Source organism: Linepithema humile, chromosome 1 (genome assembly GCF_040581485.1).
Source record: "Linepithema humile isolate Giens D197 chromosome 1, Lhum_UNIL_v1.0, whole genome shotgun sequence".
NCBI classification, from domain to species: Eukaryota; Metazoa; Arthropoda; class Insecta; order Hymenoptera; family Formicidae; genus Linepithema; species Linepithema humile.
In genome coordinates, this window is record NC_090128.1 from 27,395,222 (window position 1) to 27,420,787 (window position 25,566).

The 25,566-nt window shown below is 34.8% G+C and overlaps 4 protein-coding genes across 12 annotated transcripts in view; 2 read left to right on the plus strand and 2 right to left on the minus strand.

Annotated features, from left to right (window-relative positions):
• Myb (proto-oncogene like protein Myb) overlaps positions 1-13,529 on the plus strand; it is a 29,852-nt gene extending 16,323 nt beyond the window's left edge. For 4 of the 6 annotated variants that reach the window (XM_012360946.2, XM_012360947.2, XM_012360948.2 and 1 more), the window contains 9 exons: positions 5,630-5,819; positions 6,345-6,509; positions 7,512-7,827; positions 7,998-8,325; positions 8,410-8,810; positions 8,997-9,343; positions 9,555-9,644; positions 11,256-11,390; positions 11,889-13,529. In XM_012360946.2, the coding sequence (XP_012216369.1) occupies positions 5,630-5,819; positions 6,345-6,509; positions 7,512-7,827; positions 7,998-8,325; positions 8,410-8,810; positions 8,997-9,343; positions 9,555-9,644; positions 11,256-11,390; positions 11,889-12,017 (2,101 nt within the window). In that variant the 3' untranslated portion in view covers positions 12,018-13,529. The remainder of the gene's footprint in view (positions 1-5,629; positions 5,820-6,344; positions 6,510-7,511; positions 7,828-7,997; positions 8,326-8,409; positions 8,811-8,996; positions 9,344-9,554; positions 9,645-11,255; positions 11,391-11,888) is intronic. The other 2 variants (XM_067348726.1, XM_012360951.2) reach the window with 1 other exon arrangement.
• Rchy1 (Ring finger and CHY zinc finger domain containing 1) lies at positions 13,376-19,696 on the minus strand. Its single transcript, XM_012361015.2, has 5 exons — positions 18,897-19,696; positions 17,937-18,254; positions 17,468-17,746; positions 16,391-16,481; positions 13,376-16,317 (listed from the first exon to the last, which is right to left on the minus strand). Exons 1-5 carry the CDS (start codon positions 19,107-19,109, stop codon positions 16,262-16,264), a joined length of 957 nt encoding a protein of 318 aa, XP_012216438.1. The 5' UTR covers positions 19,110-19,696; the 3' UTR covers positions 13,376-16,261.
• Positions 19,697-21,602: 1,906 nt separating this feature from the next.
• Positions 21,603-24,558, plus strand: Ppox (protoporphyrinogen oxidase). 2 transcript variants are annotated; one of them, XM_067348848.1, is made up of 3 exons: positions 21,603-22,981; positions 23,179-23,463; positions 24,455-24,558. In XM_067348848.1, exons 1-3 carry the CDS (start codon positions 21,863-21,865, stop codon positions 24,494-24,496), a joined length of 1,446 nt encoding a protein of 481 aa, XP_067204949.1. In that variant the 5' UTR covers positions 21,603-21,862; the 3' UTR covers positions 24,497-24,558. The 2 variants fall into 2 exon arrangements, with proteins under 2 accessions (XP_067204949.1, XP_012216412.1); XM_012360989.2 differs by lacking the exon at positions 24,455-24,558 and having other exon boundaries at positions 23,179-23,568.
• Positions 23,060-25,357, minus strand: Taf13 (TATA-box binding protein associated factor 13). 3 transcript variants are annotated; one of them, XM_012360993.2, is made up of 4 exons: positions 25,186-25,357; positions 24,705-24,942; positions 24,455-24,556; positions 23,060-23,463 (listed from the first exon to the last, which is right to left on the minus strand). In XM_012360993.2, the coding sequence occupies exons 1-4, from the start codon at positions 25,210-25,212 to the stop codon at positions 23,459-23,461; spliced, it is 372 nt and encodes a 123-aa protein (XP_012216416.1). In that variant the 5' UTR covers positions 25,213-25,357; the 3' UTR covers positions 23,060-23,458. The 3 variants fall into 3 exon arrangements, with proteins under 3 accessions (XP_012216416.1, XP_012216415.1, XP_012216414.1); XM_012360992.2 differs by lacking the exon at positions 23,060-23,463 and adding an exon at positions 23,744-24,105; XM_012360991.2 differs by lacking the exon at positions 23,060-23,463 and having other exon boundaries at positions 24,045-24,556.
• Between the last annotated feature and the right edge of the window lie 209 nt (positions 25,358-25,566).

A 25,566-nucleotide genomic window follows, 5' to 3' on the forward strand; every position in this document is an offset into this window, starting at 1 on the left:
AAGATGACACAGTAAAAAGCCAAGAACGGCGCAAAAGAACTTAAATAATTTGAAATTTTTATATGAATTTGTTGTGGAGTCTATATTTGCTTCGATTCGCCGTTATTTATTATTTTTATTATTATTTATTATTTTTATACATCATGTATTTTTATTATGAGAGAAAGCGTTCTGAGTGCAAAGAAAAAAATAATTTGACATGAAGAAAAAATTCATTAAACCATTAAATCAATTTATTTCATAAAGCAGTGCTCGGAATTAGTCTGAACATTTCAGTCGATTTCCGTGGTATACGCCTCCTTTCCTCTCCTTACCGCGCGCGTTGCAGCCGCTACGGCCAGCGCCGCCGAGCGTTAGGAGCGGCACTATCTGATTAGGTTCTATGAGTAGGTTCTTCTCCCTATTTATTAAAATTTAAAAAAATTTATTAAAAATAAATTTTTTTTTAAATTTATTAAGTGGAAATATTTCAATAGATTTCTACGTCACCCATGAGGTACTAATACTGACACGTTTTTCAAAAAGTGGTTTCTATCTATATTATTGCATCAATTGTTCATTCTCATAAAAGGCTAAGAAAATCTAATTAAGAAAATCTCTTTTATATATATTTTTTTTTAAATTAAGAATTTATTTTTATCTTTAGTGGAATAGGTCTACGGGGGAAACCATTTAAAAAAAAAACGCGTCAGCATTAGTATCTCATGGGTGACGTGGAAATCTATTGAAATATTTCCACTTAATAAATTTAAAAATAAAAAATTTATTTTTAATAAATTTTAATACATTTTTTAAAATTTTAATAAATAGGGAAAAGAACCCACTCATAATCAGATAGTGTCGCTCCTAACGCTCGGCGGCGCTGGCCCTAGCGGCTGCGGCGCGCGCGGTAAGGAGAGGAAAGGAGGCGTATACCACGGAAATCGGCTGAAATGTTCAGACTAATTCCGAGCACTGTCATAAAGGATTAACTTTACGAGCGAGGATCACCGTCATAACTTCGTATATAAAGTTTATTTCGTTCAAATCGTAATTCCTGATCTCCGCCGGTGGCTTTTGTACGTACTCAAGGGCTGTAAAGCAACGCTTTGACCTTATTGTTGCGTGACGCGCAATAAGCGGAAGCAAGAAAGTAACGAAGGAAGGAAGACGAGCTAAGGGCGCCCGGTGTCGTAAAGGCGAATTGAACGCGTGAGCGCCGAACGTGAACGGAAGAAGCGCGCATGAAAAAGAGGGGAAAGTTCGGAACTTCGGCAGATGTCCATACCTCGAGCACGCATGGCCATGACTTCCTCTCCCGTTCTCACGAAAAGTCAGATCGGCCGACGGCGTGATGTCGTTTTATTGTCTCTAATATTTAGTGGCGTCCGTGTTTGCCCTACAAATCATTCTCACACGTGTTCGCTTGGGCGTTTAATTTGCCTCTGCGAGCGGAAATGTGAAAAGCTATCCATTTTATTATATTCTCGATCGCATCGCCTTCAACATTATTATTAATAAATACAATAAAATCTAATATATAAAATTAAGGTATATACAACAGATATTTCGCTCATAATTAACTATCTTGCATTTACACCAAGTCTAAAATTTGTGTCGTAAATGCAGTGCCCTGACATGTAAACCATGTTCCAAGTTTACGCCCTATAATATACATATATGTCATGTTACGTGTTAACGCTTTTCATACGCTTTGTATTGGCTGTAAAGCTATAAACAAGAGTCCATAATTTTTGTCTGACGGCAAAGAGACGGACATGCCGTTCACCTTCCTAGACGCACACACACACAAGCAGCTGTTAGTGGCACCTGCTTCTATGTGTCGTCTTTCAAGTAAAAGCTACCTATAAATTTACCTGAATTTTGCGGTTGACAATTTGTTGAAGTGAGTGTTTTTTTCAGTTTCCATTTTATTATCTTTTTTCATTTTTTCGTCTAATTTGTTACATTTTAATATGTTGTCACCATTTATTGTTGAAACAAAAGATTTTCTCCAGCTATTTCACCATTTATTGACTAACGTAACTATTGTCCGGCCTCATGGAAAGTCCAACGCAGTGAAAGTTTTTTTTCAGTCACAAAAATTCGATTTTTTAATTTTGCTGAAATTTCTGATTGTAAAAAATGTTTTAAATATTTATAATTAATTATGTAAAACTCACATAACTATTTAACATCTACTTTTTATTTTACATATGTACGTATATTTTTATTTAGTTTCTTATATACTGTTCCTATAAATTTTTTTCTTTTGATTGGACATCTCTTGAATTTTTTTCAAACTTTGTCGCGTTCGTTTTTTGCTTCCACTTACACCCTTCTTGCCGACCGAAATTGATTAATAGGCATTCAAGGATCACTTCATTCCTAACCAATATATTATTCAGCTTGTATTTATACGAGGCTTCGAATTCTCAATGATTATTATTATAAAACTTTTCACATATGCACATTATATTGATTCGCAGTTTATAAATTACACAATTTAATTATGCAGTTCAAGATATAATTACTTTTGTTAAAAAAAAGCATTTTAGAAGATATGCATCTGATATAATCATTGATTAATTAATCCTTACTGAAATAATTTATTCTTGCATGGACTCGTAATGCAGCATTCTTTAAGCTTTATGAATTATTTACTTGAGTATAAACTTAAGTTTGCGCTTACGTGTGTAACATATAGTTTTTAATTAACATTTTGAAATTAATATTTTATGTTAGTATTTTTTTATTATTCGTATGATTTTTTATTTTAAGGATTGTTTTTTATACTTATTTTCGATTTTCTTCCTCCTGATTTATTCATTAAAATCTCACTTTCAACAATTCCGCTTTACTATTTCTTTCATTCTGGACAGCGATCATGTTCATTCATATGTCGAAGCCGTTATTATGCCAATGTGTTTTCGCGAATGAGAAATGCCAAGGAAGTCCTTTGGCATGCCGCACGTGCTGGAAGGATTTAATTTCAAGGATGTCGCGACCGTTAGAGATTCTCCGAAGGCAAAAGCCTTTACGTAACTTGTCGACGACTTGTTCCGTCCGTGTGTTAATTCGGCACATCTCCGACTCGACGTGTTGTTTTCATAAATAATAATGAATGATAATTACGTAAAATTCCGATAGCGATGTTACAATCGTGTGTATATAAATTTCAGGATATATCAGGATTTCTATAGATATATAAATATCTTTTTATATTTATCTGTAAAAAATCGTCGCTTGACTTATTACTGTTATTCAAAAAAGGTTGAGATCATCTTCTTTATTTTTAACTCTGCATTTTGCTGTGAGATAAGTTTTGATCATCACGTGAAAAAAAATTATATATAGTTAGAAATAATTTATATTAAATCCTGAAGATATAAATATCGAAAACTGTTATTCGTTCCTCAATATTGTTATTCTGATAGAAATTACTGATTGCATCGATCCTTTGTTTCGACACATTCCATTGCAACGGCACTCCCTTTCTACCTTTTTGCAATGCACCTTAGAGACTTTTAAATATTCTCGAGACGTTTTGCTTCGTATCAGTATTAAACATACATGCATCTGCAGAGGGACGGTCTTCGTGTTAAAAATTGCATGATGATATCAATATCTATCGCGTATAAAAAGTCGATTATAATCATTAGTCGAGACATGTGATCACTAGCGGATCCTAGGGAGGGGGGGAGGTTAAACCCCCCCCCCTTTCCAAGTTAAAAAAAATCAATTTGGCTGGATCCGTTTCAAGAATCTTGGTAAAAAATGCATTAAAGCAGGTCACCCCCCCCCCCCCCCCCCTATTATCGACATCTGTTAGTGCATGTGATTAACATATTAATTATTGTTTCGTGCATTGTGGGTCAATTTATAAATACAGACGATTAATATGATATATTTGATAAAAAAGGTTTTTTTTTTATTTATTTTTGTCGTAATTAATATTGTTCAGAAATTAGTTTGTTGTGCGTCCAAATCGGCGATGGCGCCGCTCTGAAAGAAGTTCTTTCTTCGAATGTAATTAAACGAGAGTGGTGTCGTTTTAGCCTATTTGCATTCCGTGGTGTTGAACCGCTCGTGATGACGTAATTTCATCTCGCGTATCGTCTACAACCATGATGTTGTAGCAAGTATGTGGCGCTTGAAATATATTACAGTCGCATTAGACTTACACAATGCTTTGCATATTATGATGTGCATTAGATTTTTTTAACTTTTTTTTCTGTAACAAAGTTTAATTCTGCATATCAAAAGAAGACTGCGTTATTTTTGCATAACTACTTTTGCCAAAAATTATTTTCTAGACCGCAAATATATTATTTCTATGAAAAGCAAAAAATATTCTTATACATATGGCATCTTGATTTTTTTCTGGCATGATAAATGACATTTTTATTTACTCATGCGACATTTTTATAATAGATCTATAATTGAAATAGGCATTAGAGGTAAAAGCATCTTGATCGATGCTGCTATAAAAGCAATAGGAACGACAGGACCGCGGGCCATCTGCGGTACACATATGTTTACAACACGCGCGTACACCCGTGCTTCGCGAATACTCTATCGTTGCATAGCTAACTATATCCTCAGTCGCTCACCCTGGACTCTCCCCATATGCAGCTGTTAGGGGCGAGAAGGAAAGGGGAAAAAGCGAGGGTGAGGCAGATTGCACGGTACATGCAGAGGAGCGTTCGATGTTGCCTTCTGTTCTCGGATGCATTATTATTCAAAAACAGCCAGGCAATCTCGGAGACTCGTCTCGATAAAATGAGCATTCCATTTCTAAAATTTCGATATAATTGATAGAATTCTGGCTAATTATCTAATTAAGCTAAATAAAAATTCCAACGCGCTCTTGTTTTTTTTTTTGTGTATTTTACACTCTCTCATCTTAGATAAAAACTTTCGAGATTGAGGGGGACGATTGAGAGAATGTGCGGAGGATGCAGAAATTTAAAAAGGAAGCACTTCAATTACTCGCGGACGAACGTGACAGGAAGTTCCAAAATGAGGGAAGATCAAGTCGCTCGTGACCGCAAAAGCCGGTGTTTTCGCGGTCAAGATTGCTTCCCGAATAGCGATGGAAGTGAAATTAGGAAAGGGTGATGGCGATAAAAATTTTGTGACAAAGAAAGGGAAGAGAAATCGGGGCAGGAAGGATATTCACCCATCCATGATTTCCCGTCTTAGCCGTTACTTCCCGGCAGATAAAAGATATACATATGTGTACGTTAGGCTTCCGCATTTTCGGTTCGTATTACCGGGGTTGTGATTCACGTGTATAATTATAAGTCTACAGAAAGGAAGACACTCGTTTCCGTGCAACATTATTTACAGAGATTGACAGAGAATCTGATTTTCTGTTTTCTATCGGCGTTGCTAAATTTAAAAATATCTGATTTGAAAACTTTTTTTTTAAGATTGTAGGCACAGAGAGAAATAAATGGCACTCGTTATGCAATATCATGTTATTTATAATTAATAAGGATGAATCAAATTTCTCTTTTGCAATTATTTTTTAATTACTGGTTGGAATTAATATTTATGTCATATTTAAAGAATTGCGAAATATTATTTTAATTTGCAATGTTTATTTCAACGAAGTTATCTCCACTGTCTGTGTTGCGTGTTTCAGGTCTCGATCTGGTTACGACTCCACTAGCGGCGGAGATTCTGACATCGAGTACGGTACGTCGATCAACCAGGAGAATCAAGTACAAAGTCAAGTGCAAAATCAAGCGCCAAGCCAAGTGCAAAATCAAATATCGACTGCGAGTCACAATCAAGGGAAGCATATAAATAAAGGAAGATGGACCAAAGAAGAAGTAAGCTTTTACTATTGCCATTTAAGAAAAATCGATTTAACACATTTTTTTAAATTGAAATTAATTTTGAATTTTTTTCAACTAAACTTTCAAACGATCTTTTTATCTTTCCGGAGAAATTTCTGCCGAAACATTTGTTGAGCTTGTATTGATTCCCCGTTTTCATCCTCGATAAGACAGGCGTATACATTGTTACACCATATCGGTTCCATGTAGCAAGCTGGGGGGGAACAATGAATGCGTGGAGATCCCCCTAAAAAAATGTGTCCCCCCTTCGTATTTTCTGCAACGAGTTGCGCCGCCGTGCCGGGAGGCAGATGCCTCGGTTACCCCATAGAACATAGGATGCACTATACGGCTTCACGTGGGAAAGCCTTACGAAGGTCGATCGATCTCCCCGTCCATGCGCCGCACCCGTCCATTTTCGTCTCGTGCATTTAAGGCGCGCAGATAAAATATCGCGAACATAAATTGAAGCGAAATGTTTTTTCATCGTACTCATTGCTTGTTTTTTTTTTCTTACAGGACGCTTTATTGAAGCAGTTAGTAAGCAACGCGGAACAGCTTGGCACTAGTCTACGGTGGGACGTTATATCCAGTCACTTTCCAGATCGGAGCGATGTCCAGTGCCAGCAGAGATGGGCGAAGGTCGTGAATCCGGAGCTGGTCAAGGGCCCATGGACGAAGGAGGTAAATATTATTTCTTACTTATCGTTCTATTTGCAAGCATAAAAAATTAAATTTTATCATTTTTTAACTATTTTTTACATTTGTATTGAATTGTTTTCTAGTTTTTTCCCCAGACTTTCTAGAAAACAACTATAAAATAATTAAATACGTATGTAAAAAATGCATGTAACACAAAGATGTGCAATCGGCATATAAATACACTTAATATCTGCATTTGTCAGAAATTATAGAAATTATTAATAAATTCAGAAAGGGCATAAATATATATTTCAAGGTTTAACACGTCTTATTAGTACGACGATCAAATCGATACCGCGATTATATTAAAGTTTTTTCGAAATCGAGCAAGTTTATATATTACTGAACGGTGTTATCATTGTATGGCACTATGCATACCGCCTACACGACGGCGAACGAAGCACGATGCACGCAGGGATTCAGGCAGACTCGCGCTTGCCGCTCTCTCCGGTGGAGTATGCAATAAGAAAAATTACTCGGGCTTATACGGTGATGCTGCGTCGCCGTGCCAATGCACTTGGCAACAGCCAAGGGCAAGTAACGCGGCTCCATGAATCGAATGCACGTACGTGCGCGATTGTGGGTTTCCCTGCTGGCATCCTCGCTTCAGATAACTTTTGATATCTTTACTCCTGTACTCGCATGTCGAATCTCGAGTAATATAACATATACGTCTCGTATAACAAGTCAAGTAATTCGCAGTATTAGATTTATACTGTAATTATACAAAATTTAATGTTAAAAAAAGATTTAAAAAATTTATTTAAAAAAAGAAAGAGAATACATTATATTTTATATTTAAATTATTTATCTATCGAATAAATAATGTCAAAGAAATCTAAATATTATTGAAAAGAGTAATCAAAATGCAGGATAATGCAGGATATGAATTTGCTCGTTTACATTTTGTTTAAGAATCACATGTCTTAATATTATGCTCAATGCCGAAATTTACTATATTTAAAAAATTTTTCTGTCTTACAGGAGGATGAGAAAGTGGTTGAGCTTGTAGATAAATACGGTCCGAAAAAGTGGACATTAATAGCGCGACATCTGAAGGGTCGGATCGGTAAGCAGTGCCGAGAGCGATGGCACAATCATTTGAATCCGGGGATAAAGAAAACCGCGTGGACAGATGCGGAGGATAAGATAATTGTCGAGGCCCATCGTAAGTACGGCAATCAATGGGCGAAGATTGCCAAGCTTTTGCCGGGTAGAACTGACAATGCAATTAAGAATCACTGGAATAGTACGATGAGGAGGAAGTATGAAGGTGAAGAAGGAAGAGCTGCGATCAAAGGTACGCTTTACAATATGTTGTATCAAATTCAAACTGATAACAAAGTAAAATTTAATACAATACACAAACGTAATGCCTGCCATAAAAAGAAAATTAATATATAATCATGCTTTTGTCCATAAGAATACACTACTTGATAGAATGTGAGGAAAAATGAATGGAACTTACAGGTAGAGGTAAAAGAAAAAGCACAGAAGGCGCCACTGTCATAAGAGATTCTCTTCTTCTGGAAGATAGTATTTGCGGCCAGAGTGAAATAAAAATTACCTCGATTAGCGGCAACGATTCGGCGATTCTAACGGCCGGCAGCGTGTCGCAGACTTTCGATATCGACCAACTAGACTGGATCAAAACTTTGGGATCGCAGCATGCTGTCACGAGTTACCAAGATTCGTTGCACATAAACAGACGTACACACGGCAATGAAAAGCACGTGCAGTCTCCATCGAAGAGAGGATCCTCTCGAACGAAAACCGAAACAGTTTCATCATTTCCTAAGTATGTTGTCGTTGAAGCAAATAACGTAGCGTTTTCATTTTTTCACCGGACAACTTTTAAATTCTGTTTTTTTTTCTCGCGTAGATATTACAACCTGCAACAAATACAGAACGAAACGTCCGATGCGAAGAGCTCGGAAATAAGATTGATGCCGATGCCCGATCTGGAGGATCTAACTGAGCACGTAGAGAAGAAGAGCAGTCCGCCTCCTATATTGCGTAGACGAAGGAATGTTCATACTCTACCGCAGAGGATAGACACCCCAGACAGTGGAAACCACTCGGATTACATCATAATGAATCAAGCGTTGCAGACGGGAAACACCACTCCTTCGACTCCTATCAAGCAACTTCCATTCAGCCCTTCTCAGTTTTTGAACAGTCTGAGCCCGGAAACGTCTTGGCCATGCGCAAGTACTCCTAAAGGCAGCAGTCCCGGTCCACTTACGACTCCGCAACCGACCAGTTTTCGACGAAGTCAGAACGGTACGGTTTGTTTTTTTTTTTTTTTTTTTTTTTTTGTGACATTTATGTGACATTCATGTGTGTGACGTGGGTTTTAAACCAATCAATCAAATCAATAATTCAGTAATGATTCACAATATTGCACAAAATCTCTAGCGAGATAACGCTTATGTAGAACGCTTGTAAAAAAGTTTGAGTTTTTCGTAGGATACAACAATTTCTATCAATACTTTGTATCAGACGGTAATACACCGAGGACGCCGACGCCATTCAAAAACGCTCTGGCTGCAATCGAGCGACTTAGCGGAACGGTACAGTTACCTGATACTCCTAGTCGGCTGGACGCTCTGACCGAGATAATCAAGCAGGAAACTGATTGTGAGAGTTTGGCCGGAACGAGTACGATCCTGCAGGACTCGGGCTACAGTACAATACGAAGGCGCGGTAAAGAGAACAGTGCACCGGGGGGAAAACGGGCGCGCAAGGCTCTTTCTCAGGCTTGGTCGAATACAGCCCAGGATAACTCTGACATGAGTTTTCTTGTGGAAACACCGGTACGTTAGAGCTCACTATTCCAGGCAAATGAATCGCGTTCATTGAATGCAACGATTAATTATGATTGCTTTTTTAACTATGTTAAGTAATTGATTTTTAAAGAATAAATTTGACTTGACAATAATTTCGCAAATGTTGCATTCGTCAATCGCAGTTTTGGAGAAAATGTATAGTGAATGGGTTAATAATTTACTTTCGCTTCTTTCACAGAGTAAGAGTTTGGACACCTCTGCACTGTTCTCGCCTGCATCCATGGCGTTGGAAGATAGTTTCTTGACGGCAGGGACTAGTCCCGTGAAGGTAGAACAACAACATACCCAAAGTCAAATTCATAACCAACTCGCCTCTTCCTGGTATTATATCCGTACCAATCGTCCTTAGACACGCTAGCCGGCCTTCTAACTCTCCTTTTAACGCTGTATCTTTGTACTTCAAGTTTTGTGCCTGCATCCTCGCCTTGTAACTATGCACATGTTTCTTATTCGTCGTTAACGCTTCTTACAAATGTCATTTAAGAATGAAACTCGAGGAGCGCAGGTGATATCAATAATCCTCTAATTCTTTTTCTTCTATGCAGCTCTATCTGTATCCCCTTCGTCTAATATCGCCCAACCCAAAGATTATCGTTCTTGTTAATTTTAAATATGATATAACAACTAACTTGTAAGGCGTATTATGGTCGCTCGATCTATTTATATTAACTTATTTCTATGACGCGTCTCTGGCTCCATTATTTATTTATCTATATGCATAGTATTGCTATTAATTTTATTATTTGAAAACTATGAATCTTATTTACGCATACGCATAGAGAGAGAAAAAGTTGATGTTATTCGGTTGCGATTGATAGAAAAACTACTTAAATTATTTATGAATTTATATCTTTATATTATATAGATATTTGTCGAAAAATCTTACAAATTGGTCGTTTACGTTCTTTGCTCGAATAAATTATTGTTTTAATCGTGTAATATATGCCATTAATATATGGATATAATCGGCATTGACCGATTTTGTTTCGTTTTTGTTTGAGCTTCACCCTTATTAATACTGCCAAAAATGGATTCTAATGAGCCGCGAATGAATTAATAGCGTAAATGTGTAAACACATTAATGCATTCGGGACGATATATATTTTATTTGTGTTTTGTCATTTCGAACATGTTAATATTCTTTCGCATAAATCCTTCGTCAAAGTAAATTCCAAAGTAATCCTGCACGAACGTAATGTGTTTTTGATATTTATATTAATTTTAATATATATATATATATTCATATATATTTGTATAATATATATCTATGTGTTATATTTATATATTATATGTATTATATATATGTATGTATGTATAATATATATATATATATTTATGTATCATATATCTATATATCATATTTAGATATTATATGCATATATATATTTCTTTGTTTTTTTTTTGTAAATCGTTGAATTGTCGCATGTTAATTGCATATACTAACTGCAAATTATCCTCCTTGTACAGGCCTGGCCTAGCGTACCAAAGTACCTCAACCTTTTCCCGAACGACAATCCAAAGATATTTATGCGGGGCATCCGGTCGAAAACGACCCTAGTGCACGGCGCGTACCTAAAATGTAAAGGCCTAGTCATTCCACAAATTGTGGGTACTCTCTTTCTCTTTATTCTCTTTTTTCTCCCTCTCTTCCTCTATCAAATGCGTTGAACACGCGAGGAAAACGGACCCTCAAAGCGAGCTATCTCGTAAATCTTCAGAAAAGATGCAAAGTTTCTAAAATACCGAAATTTTAATCTGTCCCGTTTCGTCACTTGTAATCTTGAGTCACTCAAATTGACTCTTCGAAATGTAAAATAACTCTATTTTCTAAGAACATTTCTTGTTTGCCGGCTGTAGCTAGTGTGTCTATCCTTTCCAGACTCCTCACGACTGTACGTGTATACAACAACAACAACGGAAGCCTAATGCCAAGAGGGCAATCACGTTCGACACGTTAGACAGTCCTTGTTTTCACATCAGCCCTCTGCCCCTCAGGCCGGTAAAACGCGCTAAGGTAAGTTTTTCGCTTAACGTTCATCTCTTTCGCATACTGCTTGTATTTGTAGATATAATTTTATAAACGCCAATTTTATTAACAATAATTATCTACCTCCGTATGTGTTCATATTATAGTTGATGTTATGGGTGTGAAAAAAATAGATTTATCCAAATTTGTCAGATTGATATAAATATATTCTATTTAAAAAAGATCACGAGTTGTGGAATCGCGCAGTGTGGAACACTGTTTTATGAAATATTTCCTATTATAGTTCAATACATTTAGCTTGAATTTTTTTATCTGTGTATTAAAGGTTCGAGAAATATGAATAATAATAATTAGAAAATTAATATGTATAAATATTATACTTATATATCGTAGATAAAAATGTTTTTGTTCTCCAGCAAATTTCTAAGCAAATTTTTTCACTAATACTACAAATGCGCTGCAATTGTCGCTAAAATACAATTTACACTAAAATCGCAATTATCAGATGATTTCTTTTGTTCATAGTATTTGGAAACGCAATGGACAACAGTGGCGTGTGGTCGCACGCGCGATCAGATTGAGATGACCCGCGCTGCCCGATTTTTTTTGAGCAGTCACGGATTCCCGTTGCGTCCACGCTATTTGAACTTCTGAGATAAGAATGAAAGGCGAAAGACCGGCGCACTGTGTGGTACAAAAAAAAGGCATATTGCTAAACTAGTCCTAGATACGAAGTGTATTACGCTTCCGTTTAAGGAATACACGGCCATTGAATATTTCACGCGCTATAAATTTGAAAGGTACAGCGACGAATTCGATCGGTTGCCTCGATGTGCGTGGATTAATTCTGCAGTACTCGGGGTGACAAAAATATGACGAAAAGAGTTTCATCTGGAATCCTTGTAGAACAGTGATAAAACAAATATTAACGGAAAAGTACAAAAAATGTAGGTGAATAATTTGGATGTATAAATTTAATCTTTGCAGTAATTACTTATATCATTTAATTTAGTATTCGACGGAAAGATATTAGAGATACATAATCCTTACATAGATTAAATTTGTAAAATCCAAATTTTACAAATTTCTACACTTTTTAATACTTTTTCGTTAGTATTTTTCATTGTTTAAATTTGGCAAGAGTAGTATAAAAATTTTCTCACCGTTGTTATGCGTTTTTGTAGATATCGTTAGTAGTTTCGGGCGCGTCGAGTGCAATTTGTTGAATTCGGTACGTGACACATACGAAAGCGCCACAGTGCAGTCGAATTGCCATCCGAGATTACGGGGTTGTTGCACTTAATCGACGATTTTTCTCGCGCTGTTTTCACCGAGATGCAAAAAGAAAGAAAAAAAAACGCGAACACGAAAATGAATCCTCGTCCGCATATTGGATGATAAGAAGTAGATCGTATATAAGTTTGTAATTTTATGTATAATTGTGCCTGTACTTCGTCCCATGAGAAAACAAGTTCGATTTGTGTATCTGAACGTGATGTCTAGTTATTGCCAAATGATATCAAGTATTCACATATCGCGTTGTGTTCTTCTTCTATTTCATAATTGTTATTCGTCATAATGACATTTCGACTTTGAGTCTCACATCCACGGAAATAGATATAATATGATAAACAACAATGACGCCTAATTATTGCTTGAGGATATCAGGTACATATTACTTATGTTGTATATTAGGACATTTTCAAAGAACTCTTATTTCTATGAGAAATATTTTTTCTATTTCTTTAAATTATTGTGTTTATCATTCCGTGAGCAATCTTAAGGTAAGATTACTGTTTGCTATATTTAGCAAAAATTGACCATTATCTTATGAAATAGAACTTTGCGCCGAAAAGACGGCGATATTGCTTTTCGTTATGAGTGTATCTGGAATATCGAATGAATGCAAGTATGTATAAGTTATTATATCTTGTTGCCGAAAGATGTGCGCGCTTTTCGGTTGCGAGTATCCACTTCTTGTCATCCTATTGTATAGGAAAATATTAAAAGAATAAAATTATAACGGATTTATTTGATACAATAGTATATTATACATAATATAAAACAAAAGCGTTATTGCAGCTGTTATGTACAAAGAGCCTTTGTAATTGGTATTTAATTTACAAGTGAATAATAAAATCGTGATGATAATCACAATAGGATCTACGTTCTGTCACGAAGCTTCTCTAATACAGACAATTCTACACATAATGTGCAAGATACATTCAGGATAATCCGTTGACAGGTAAACGTCCAATATTATAACAATATTGTTTTAATGACATTAACAAACAGTATTGTATAATTAAATGTAATAATCATTGCACTCACGATATTGTTCTTAAAAATATTTAGATGAAGCATGCTGAAAGCTATCGAAGAATCTTTAAACTGTTCACTTTCGCAGTTTATTAAGAATATCGCAATATTTGCTATATTTGGAATACAATGGAATAATGAAGTTGACCCCACTGATATTGGCTTGCTTTCCAATCCGAAACAAAAATCTCAAAAAAATAAATTGCACCTAAAATATCACACGTCATTTTACGAAATAGTTAAACTCGCGTTTCAAGAGAAAACTACTAATGCTTTTTATCCAGTCGTTTATTATTAAAGTACACGAAGACTACTATTTGGTAACTAGAAAATATTTTGTATCAAATAGATTGCAAAGTTCACACGACTGATATCCCTACTAAATACGTTATCTAAAGATTTTATATTCTCTAAAAAAGAAAAAACAGATTTACGTAGAATTATATTAATAGTTGAATATTAGCAGCTAGAAAAATGCCTCTCAAAGGAAATGCGAATTCATGATACGCATATTGAGATTAGACACATTTAATATTTCATCATTATTCAATGAAAAATATTTTCCTAATTATTCGCTACATTAATATTTCATTGTTGCATTATGTGCCACCCGTGTAAATACATCTGTGCTCTTGTGTAAAGCATTCACACGTACGAGAAAAAAATTATTACGAGAGAACAGTAATACGCTCAAGCTTCTCCGACTAGATTACGACTAAATAAGATCTTTTCCAAATAAGATAGAATATATACTGAAGATTTACAAGCAGAAATTTCTCAAGTTCAACCTTTACTTCTAATTAGTCGATTTGTTCAAAATGTGAAGTCACTTAAAGTGCAATAATAATTAGGCCATCAGGTTTCGGCAAGAACTCTCTATATATGAGTTACCATTTACTGATTCAATGATTTCGTCAGTATTTAAGAAAAGATTGTGTTTTTAGTGATATCGCATATTATCGATGATACATAAACATATAAACATTTATGTAAAACTTGACATAGAGTATATAGTTTTACTCAAAGATGGGGTGACACCGTGCAATATACTGTCTAGTAAAATGAAAAATTTCGCGACATCTCTTTTTCGCGTACTACTTTTTCCGTTCACTCTTAAACAATCATTGGTATATAATCCTCTAATCATTTTCTTAGGCGTAATTAATAATCGGTTATTAATGCATTGCCATTTCAGAAGTAAATCTAGACACGAGAAATACGTATAAATTATATGATATAGAATGTTCAAGGACTTGCCGCGCAAAATTTTCACCCGCGAATTTTTTTGAGCAATTTAGAAGTCATTTTCTTTTATTAAATATTAAAGAATGTAGGCTTGAAATTTGCGCGATAAGTTTGTAATAAATTTTTAAAATAAGAATGTCAAAAACAAAGCATGTAGCGCGTTGGCGCGCAGTGGTAGGTTCGATGCCATTGCACAAAAATATTGCATAGCTGATGTAATCTTTCCGACATTGAACAAAATGTTCTGCTTCGAATGTCAAAAAGAACAGTAACAGTTATGATCAAGCCACAAATGTGTGCACACAGACTAGGCATTTAACTACACGTATATGCCTGTCTTTAATAGAACGGCGAGAGAAACAAAATATAGACATCTTTTCCGTGACAGGATTAACTATTGTAAGTAATTTGCCAAATTGTTTCTCTCCGTTTTGTCAATGTGTGCTACAGAAAAGTATGTGGCATGTCCATATCTTTAAATGTCTATAAATCGAAGTCCTTAGCGTAAATACAATATATACGCGAAAAAGAATTACGTAACATTTTCGTTGTAGATCATTTCATTAATTATTATTTTTAACATTTGTTGATTGTTGCGACAGATTATATGAGCTAGCGCAAAATTATTTTTCTACATTGTCATATTAAGCTATAGAAGTCATATTCAGCTCTTATTTTTGCATTTTGTCGCGTCATGAGAGATTCAGCACACATTATTTCAAATAAAATATTATAGTAAATAATCAAAATGTATAATAAAATTCAAAACATGAAAAATATGAAATTTTGTATATTTCATAACACATTTTATTGTATTATAATTAATAAATTAAATATTTTAAGTATAAAATAATTGTATCAATGATTTTAATAATTAATATTCTGTATACACAAATCTCGCATGGTAATCAACGTGTTAATTTAAATATTGCAAAAACAAGAATTCTACATATTTTTGTCAATACATTTATATTAATGAATATTTATATTAATATATTAATTAAATTTAAATTAATGAAATGATCTATATACTCTCATCCTAAAAAAATACACAGTATGTCACAAATAATCGGCTAAAACAATTAATGTACTAATTTTGATGACATCACTGGTCATTTAACAACAATAAGTTCATTTTACGAACTTGCTAAATAATATTTGGCCGAAAAACATCACGAAGGCCACGAAAGTGCAATTTGCTACAAAACGTCATAAAAATAATATTCGTCTAAAGTACAAATATTCTCAAATCATTAGCACCAATATGATTTCTACTTAGTACTCTTTCTAGACTCAATGGATAATTTTAGATAATATTCCAAACTTTGATCTTACTACGGTTCGTTTTCTGTTGTCCTACTGCCAGCTGCTTCATTTAGAGAATTTAGATCTGTACAAATTATAAAGAATTACTAATCATTGTTTACAGCAATGATGTAAAACAATTAACAATTGATTATTACCAGGTGAAGGGGAGCCCTTTATCCTGCAGGTGTTATAACTACCGCAGTTTAAGCACTTCAACCCAACAATATGAAATTTTACTGTAGATTCCTGAAATAACAAATATTTTTCCATTAATATCTTTTAGTCATTTGCTCTTCAACGTTTGGAATATACATGGTCTGCCCCAAAAGTAATGAAACCATTTTTGGCGGGTCAGTCAAAAGAGTCGGGGGATGAATCTATTGGACAGAGCGGTTGGTAAGGGATGTCAGGTATACAGTCACACCCAACTCAGTTGCCTCCGAGCCGTTTCAACGTTCAGATTGCCAGCAAAGCATTTTAGTGTCGCGTCACGGTCAAAAATGCAGCGCAGTTTGGAGCAGCAGTATAAAATTTTGCGTCAAACTCGATAAATCCGCTTGAAATGTTAAGACAAGCCTATGGAAACGAGACTTTGTCGAAAGCACAAGTGGCACAAGGCGTTCAAAGAAGGAAGAAAAGACGCAGATGAATAACGCCCAGAGCGTCCATCAACGTCCAGAATTGCTGACAATGTGATTCAAGTGAAGTCTGTTTTGGACTCTGACCGACGTTTGAGTGTGAGGTGGTTAATCGCAGATAAGATGGGACTGTCGAAATCGGATGTGCATCGTATTATTTCGGAAGATTTAAACATGCAAAAATCTGGTTTCTCAACCACGACAACGCGCCAAGTCACTCATCGCTTCAAGTGAGGGAATTTTTGGTCAAGAAAAATGTGGCAACGCTTTCCCACCCACCGTACAGTCCGGACTTGGCCCCGGCCGACTTCTTTTGTTCCCGAGACTCAAATTCTACCTGAAAGAACACCGTTTTGGGACAATTGAAAAGGTCCAAGCAGCCACGACGAGTGCTCTGAAAGGCATTTCAGATAAAGACTTCCTGCGCTGCTACAAAAAATGGCAGCAACACTGCAACCGCTGTATTGACGCTCAAGGATTCTACTTTAAAAAATATTAAGTATATTTGAACCTATTTTTAATAAAACGATTAATCCAGAATTAGTCTCATTACTTTTGGGACAGACCATGTATGTATGGAGAAGTAAATTTCACCTCATGACAGTCTTTACACAAGATCTCAGCTTTGTAAGTCTTGTATTCCTCCGGCATTGGTGTTAATGATACTTCCGTGTCCAAATACTTCCATAAATCTGTCATATCTAGGAGCGATACTTGACACGTCGGACAGGCATAATGTCCCGAATGCAATAATTCTTCGAAACACGTACGATGAAGTAAGTGCCCACAATTAGGAATGTGACATGGTATGCGACTTGTGTGAATATCTTCGAGGCATACAGGACAATTGGAATGTGAGACATTCTCTATACACTGTAAGATAAAATTATTTAATTTTTATAAAGCAATAAATGCCGTAGTGTAAATATAATCTAAATAAATTGTTTGTTATTATTCATTGTTCATTATGTTTTATAACTACAATTACTATATTAATAACTACAATGATAAATACAATTGTTTTTATCATGCAAATATGCATTTTGCACTATCATTTCCTTACAGTATGTCCATTTTGTAATTGAACTGGTAAACACATGTTGCACTTGGCACAGTGAAAGTATCTGTCACGACCACCGACTCTACATATGCCACAACCATCGCAGTGATATTGATTTTTATCCTCATCATCGAAAAGATTACATTCAAGACACGTATATTTGCCAAACTGGCAGTGACAATTTTGACAAGTGGCTTGAACAGGTTGACGAGTGTCACAGAGATTGCATATCAATTCTGTGACTTCTTTCCTGTTTACTGTATGTGCCTCCTGTTCGTCATGACAAAACCTGCATGTGTATACCTTATTGCAGCAAGGAGTCTATAAAAAAAGGTCCATATGTTATTCAGAATTGATTATTAATTACAAGACAAAGCATATAATATTATTATTCTCCTATTATATTTATTGTTTATAAATTTTGAGATAAAATATTTAAAATATTGAATATATTAATAGATATAAATGTCAGAAAAATATATACAACATAAAAAAAGATTTTATATATAAAAACATGATTTTAGATCTGTAAATTTAATAACAAAGTTATAGAAAAATCAAAGTTGTCTGATGTAATATTCAGTAGCAAACATGCACATGTTTAAATGAGACACTTATTAAATCAATAAACTCATTTATATTGATACAAGTACAAGAACAATGACATCACTGTTTATCACATAATGTTATTATTTATGTGCAATCTAGATCTTGATGAGCAAAAATTAAAGTATCTTTTAAATAAAATATAAATATTAAATATTTAAATGACAATATTCAATATTTTTCACCCAAAAAATGTAAAAAATATTTTATATCATGCTTTGATGAAAAAAATAAACTTCAAAACTTAGTGTTGATACTTATATTAAATTGATTTTAAATATCCTACAAGTAAACACTCAATTACTTATTCGAACATGAAACATCAAAGCAACGGAATATTTTTAACTGTGAACTTACTACAAACTTGGACTTTCGTTTATAATGCTCGCAGCCGTCCTTGGAGATGGCAAACGATTGTTTCTTTAAGGAGGAGATGGCAAACGATTGTATCTTTTTGGTGTCGCGATTCTTCTTATCGTAATCATCATATTCAGTTCCGCTATCAATGTCGCTATCACTATCCGTGGCGGTGGTGATGTGGTGCGTTTTCTCCTCGTTATGTTTTTGCATATTGATGTAATTGATGTAACTAATTCCGCTAATCTTTCTCCTCAGTCTTATCGACCCAAGGCGTGGCTTTCCCGCCGATTAAAACCTGCGGCGATGCATCTCACGCTTTTGAAGCAGTGCAATGTCGTTGCCGTTGGGAGCTGATGAGCGGATTTTCGCGTTCTCGAATACAACTTTTTCCACACGCAATATGAATGTATGTTTAATTATACCGAACTGGTTTTAGGATCAATTAATTTAGCATGCAAAAAATAACAGAGAAATTCTGAGAAAGCGGATCAATTTACGGCGACTTGTCAAGAAATTTGGTCTATCGAACGCACGAGCGTGCAAAATCAATGCAAACTACAATTGGTTGCAACATTTCACGACACACGCGATACGACGTTGTCGATCACGACTAGCTGTACACATGTGTGCATAAATGCCGTAACGCATAAAGTGTTAAAAAGCCAGGAAAATTCGCACATATACAGATATTCATGCATCCAGGACATTAATCATGTAATTTTTCGTAAGAGCGGAAACGGGAAAAATGAAAAATTACACGCGAATTCGATGGATAAAATTGTCAAATTTATGTGAAACTTTTCGCTCGTTACGTTTTCGCTCCTAGTGAAAAATTGCATGATCGATGCCCAGTTTTGCATATATATGCGAAAACAGGGTGCCAGTTGAAACGTAAGAAGCAAGCAGCATGAATCACGGACTTTATACACGGGTTAGATAAAAAAAATGGGGGTAACTAGCAGTCCATATTTTCATAGTCAAAGTAATGAATAATATTCATATATTATAAATTCCGCGCTCGTTTAGTTACTCGAGTTACCCGTAGCCGCCATCTTGGTCGGCTAGTTTTCGCCTTACTCCTCTGGCTTCAACTCCTCGAACGCACCCAAGGTCAGAGCGATAACCAGCGGGATTGAAGCCAGAGGGACAGGGAAAAACTAGCCGACCAAGATGGCGACTATGGGTAACCCGTGTAACTAAACGAGCGCGGAATTTATAATATATGAATATTATTCATTACGCAAGCGCCAAGCCAAGATTAAGTTAACAACACCATCATTTTTCTAGTTGGCCAACATGCCGCTGCATGATTTCCTTCTACCGCTTACCCCCCTCGCCGATAAGACCACTTATCGCTCTAGGCTGTGTTCGGAAACACACACTGTGTGCACACCAACACACAATAACCGTTCGGAAACACGTTAGTGGTACTTAATGTGCATTCGGGTGAATCGTTCGAAAACGTTGAACGAGTACCACCAGTGTGCCACGAAACCACTCGCCGAAAAAGCAAGGGGAGTCAGTGTGATTCAAGAGTCAAGATCTATAAAGAGAAGGTTATCTCAGGAAAACCGGTTGTGGGCGAGGGACGATGAAGTAAGGGGGGAGCATGATGATCTCATCGACAAACAGTAGCTGTCTGAGATAACTTCTGTTTACCGATGAGATCATTATTGCCCCTCTTGCCACTCGCCCCGCTCAGCATTTACCCCTCTTGCCGCTCGTCCCTCTTTGTGCGTGAGGTAACCTTCTCTCTATAGATCTTGGGGTGCATTCGTTTATGCAGCGGTTAGCGCATCCACTGCGTTTAAGGCCATCACACACAAATAGCGTTTTCGATTATACAGGATTTGAACGACCCAGGGTTGATCAATCACTATTTTACTATAAATGCAAGTCTTTCATTGGTGGAGAGGTTGCAATGACGTCATTAACCAACCCTGGGTCGTTCAAATCCTGTATAATCGAAAACGCTAAAAATGACATAACTGCATATGCATAGCATAAGACCGTCTCGACCAATGAACATCTAGCATAAAGGCGCCATATTGATTTACATAGCATGCTCATTGGTCGAGACGGTCTTCTGCTATGCATATGCAGTTATTGACCGTATGGCGGGACGTTTTGACATGAGGAGGTTAGGTGACTACAAATAAGGTAAGATTTATTTATTTATTTATTTATTTACAAGCATGGAATCTACGGAGCCAGCAGCTAAAAAACCAAGAAGTAGAAAATTTCAATCAATTTAAAAAAATTTTGAAATATTTTTAATGTAGCGGGGTAACGGTGCCTTGTTTAACTCGTATAAGACACCGTACCGACGCCGTATTGCCGCACATGCGAATACAACCGGTCCCATATTGGAATACTGAGGTCCATGCTCTGCTCCATATATTCTTACATTCATGGCCAAGACTCAAACCATTTAAATCAAGATTCGAACCATTTTTAGTTAAGACGCAAACCATTTAGTTTGCATCTTAAACCTGGCGTCACTGTGTAAATCGTGTAAACACCGCCAAGAAGTTTGTGTCTACAATCATCTACAATTGCATAACTGTTACATTTTTGTGAATATATTTAATATTGTAGAAAACGTGTTCGTCTACAGAATATAACCTGGAGATTACTGTTATCTACAGTTATATTAGTGATATTTGTTAAAGTTTATAACACAGCTCAAATAGTATTAAAATATTCAAGTTTTATTGTGCATTATGTTATTTATCTTTACAAATTATTATATATTTGCAAAAAAAATTTAGCATTTATCCGTTTTATTTACAAATAAAACTATATTTATCTGTATATAAGAATAAGTTAATTTTAATAATATATAAAATTTAACAGCATAGGTATATGTAAACATTTAAGATATTAATTGTATAATATAGTGTGCTAGCAAAAAACTTATTGATTAAGACAGATATAGTATTTATTGGACAATAGACATTAAAATGACAATAATACTAGGAGGTGGTATGTCAGGTTTATCAGCAGCTTATTATGCTGCTAATGATGCAAAAATTGCTTCTATTATTTTATTAGAAGCTTCTAATCGTGTGGGAGGATGGATACGGAGTAAAAGTTCACCAAGCGGGGCAATTTTTGAACAAGGACCAAGAACTGTTAGGCCAACTGGATTAGCTGGCAAAAATACTCTTAACTTAGTGGAGGATCTCCAATTGAATGATAAATTAATTCGTATCACGTCAAGTCATCCTGCATCGCGAAATAGATTAATTTACACAGATGAGGCACTGCATCTATTACCAACTTCGTTAAAAGGCATCTTCAAAACAACTTCGTTGCTAGATCGTCCCTTGATAAACTGTGTGTGGACAGACTTGAGAGCTCCCAAAGTATTCAAAGAAGATGAAAGTATTTATAGTTTTATTCAGAGAAGATTTGGCCAAGACATTGCTGATAAACTGATTAGCCCAATGATCTGTGGAATTTGTGCCGGAGATGCGCGCAAGATAAGCGTCAATTTTTTATTGAAGTCTCTATTTGAGGCAGAGCAGAAACATGGTTCTATAATAAAGGGTATATTGGCAGAGCAACTGAAGAAAATCTTTTCAAAGTCAAAACATAATGCAATAAAGAAAAATGACAATCTTGATTCTGTGAGTTTAAATCGGACTTTAGCAGACAGAGCTCAAAAAGAAAACTGGGCACTATGGAGCTTGCAGGGTGGATTAGAACAACTACCTCAGGCATTAGCTGAAAATTTAAAAAAACGAGGAGTAAAAGTACAAACTAAAAAAAAATGTGAAAAATTAACGTTTAAATCAGATCATGTAGAGTTATTGGTTAACGGTGGTATTCAGGAATGCTCACGCGTTATCTCGAGTTTATGTGCAAAAGACTTAGCCGGACTAGTGCAGGACCAACATCCTACACTGTCAGCGGAGTTAAAGGCAATACCTACTGTAACAGTAGGAGTAGTCAATCTTGAATTCCAGGGAGACATTTTGCCTCTGCAGGCATTTGGTTTCCTCATACCTCCAAAAGAAAATCTTCCTCTGCTAGGCGTGATTTTTGACTCCTGCGTATTTCCTCAGGAGTCTTCTACAGTATGTATAATGATTTAAAACAATTTTATTTCCTGTTTAGAGGCATTTACTCCTTCATTTATGTATTACAAGCCAATCTTGATTTTTTTTTATAATTTTATTTTTATATATACAAAACTATGAGAATTAAATTTTAGAACACAAAATATTTTTTTAACTTTTTACATGTATGACCAAAATTTTATATTATGATTTAGGTGTTGACCGTAATGATGGGAGGTGCATGGTTTGAGAAATATTTTGGACCGAATCCGACAAAGGAGCAGTTGTTAATGACGGCGATTGATCATACGAAGGATATCTTACGTATCACGAAAGAACCAGTGGCACATAACGTTGTTGTTCTGAAAGACTGTATCCCACAGCATGTTGTGGGTCATACCCAACGTGTAAAACGTATCCACGATTATATTTCCGCGAACCGTATTCCTCTGGGACTGTGTGGTTCTTCTTACCAAGGTGTGGGACTCAACGACGTTATTCTGTCAGCAAAACAGGCCGTTTGTGACATTGTAAAATAGTTGCGGAATTTCTCAAGAGATTCATATGTAGGAAACTCATAACAAATAAAACGAACGATAAAACTACATGCAAACATTATACATGCTGAAACATAACAATCACACCATGCAGAAAAATAATATATAACTTTGCAAACCTGTACAGAAACGATGCAAACAGAACTAAATCAAGGAAAAATAATAAATTGCTGATATTAAATGACGATCTCACTGTGTAGAAAACGAAAATAGAGTAGCGAAATATATTTTGTTGTAATGTTGTATTTATATTATATAAATATACATAGAATACTTTGCTATCAAATGATACAATATAATATTTTATTAAGATTATTTATATGTAAATGAAGTACAATGTAGTTTTTAAATTAAGATTTAATCGGAGAAATTTGTTCCCTTTTGATTAATAAGTTGTAACAAGTGAAAGATGTGCTTTGAATATTTTGCAATTCAGAATATTATCAATTATGCAACTACAATATATTAGTAGTTTAAAAATATATACTAAACTTGTTTTATTTTATTATCTAGTTAAAAATAAGTTTATTTTTCTTTTTATTAATTCTGTGTTTATTTGTGAATTTCGGTACATCTACACTTTATCTAAAAATATAAAAATTTTTGTCAAAAGATTGTCATATCTACACTAAATAATAGTATACAAGTTTTTACTTGTAAGCAATTACATATGTTATTGCAAAATAAAGCAATGTGAATAAATAATTGTCCAGCAATAAATATATCTAAAATATTTGATTTTTTCAAGACATATATATGCAGATCCGTTATACCAAATATATCAAACAAATTGTATATATCGAACAAATACTACTTGCAAATTACCCATGCTAATTTAAAGATATTATTTTAGTATAGATTAATATAAATTTAGAAACATTTCACATTCGATGAATATAACATTACAATTGTATGTATCAATCTTTGACAGTACCTGCATATTTCACCTCATCAAAAGCCTTTCTTGCTTTTTTAAGTTCTTCATTCATCGTTAGAAGATCTTTCACTCTGGCATATTTCCTGGGATCTTTTCTCACTGTGCAAACATAAACAAGTTTATGAACTAGAGGTATAATATAAGCAATAAATCTTATGTAAAACAGAAAACATTTATATGTATAAATATGTTTAAAATATTTAAAAATGTATCCTATATGTATAAATTTATATGTATCTTAAATTACCTAAAAACACAATATCTTCCACTTGAACTCGTCCAGTACGTCCAATTTCCATCGCTCTATGTGTCATTTCTGTTATAAATTCAATAACTAGATCTTCCAATAAATCAACGCTTTCTGTATAAGGATTTTGATCGTCGCCAAAGCCATACATCATACAACGCAGTTCCTTGGAAAATAAACGTTTTCTTCCACCAGGCAAAGTCCCACCGATAGGAATTTCTGCCTCTTCATCCTCGAACTAGAAAAATATTCAAACATAATTACGTAGTAGACAAATTTACAAGATATTTACAAATTTGTGATAATTACTTATAATAATTATAATATTTATCGTTCTAATTATTATTTAAATATTAAAATAAATATTTTTAAAAATTCCTACATTATTAAAATATATTTAACTTGCTCTTAACTTTGCTTTTTATAAAGTGAATATGAAAAGTGACTTTCAATATAAAGAAAACGTTTAAATTGATTAAACCTGTTCAAAATTTTCTTCTGCAGACATTGTTTTGAAACTTTTTTCTTTTATTGTGTATTTAACGTGCCATCAATTATTGTTTTGAAACGTTATCAAAAAAGGTTATGTTATATTCTTGTCCAAGAATCTTCAAAAGTTGGTTAGAAATTATCACTATGACCACCATTTAGGAAATAGTTCTACCCATGGCATGGCCTCTCTCAGGCTTCTCTTTGGTTCCACATTTAGTCACAACCATCATGTTTTTTTAAGCAAAGCATATTTCGAAACTTTCAATATTTGTTAATAAATTCATATATATATTTGCTATTGTTTTAAATACACAAATTGTAAAGTCATAAAGCTTGGGGAATAATATAACTCTTGAGTTGTTCATTCTGC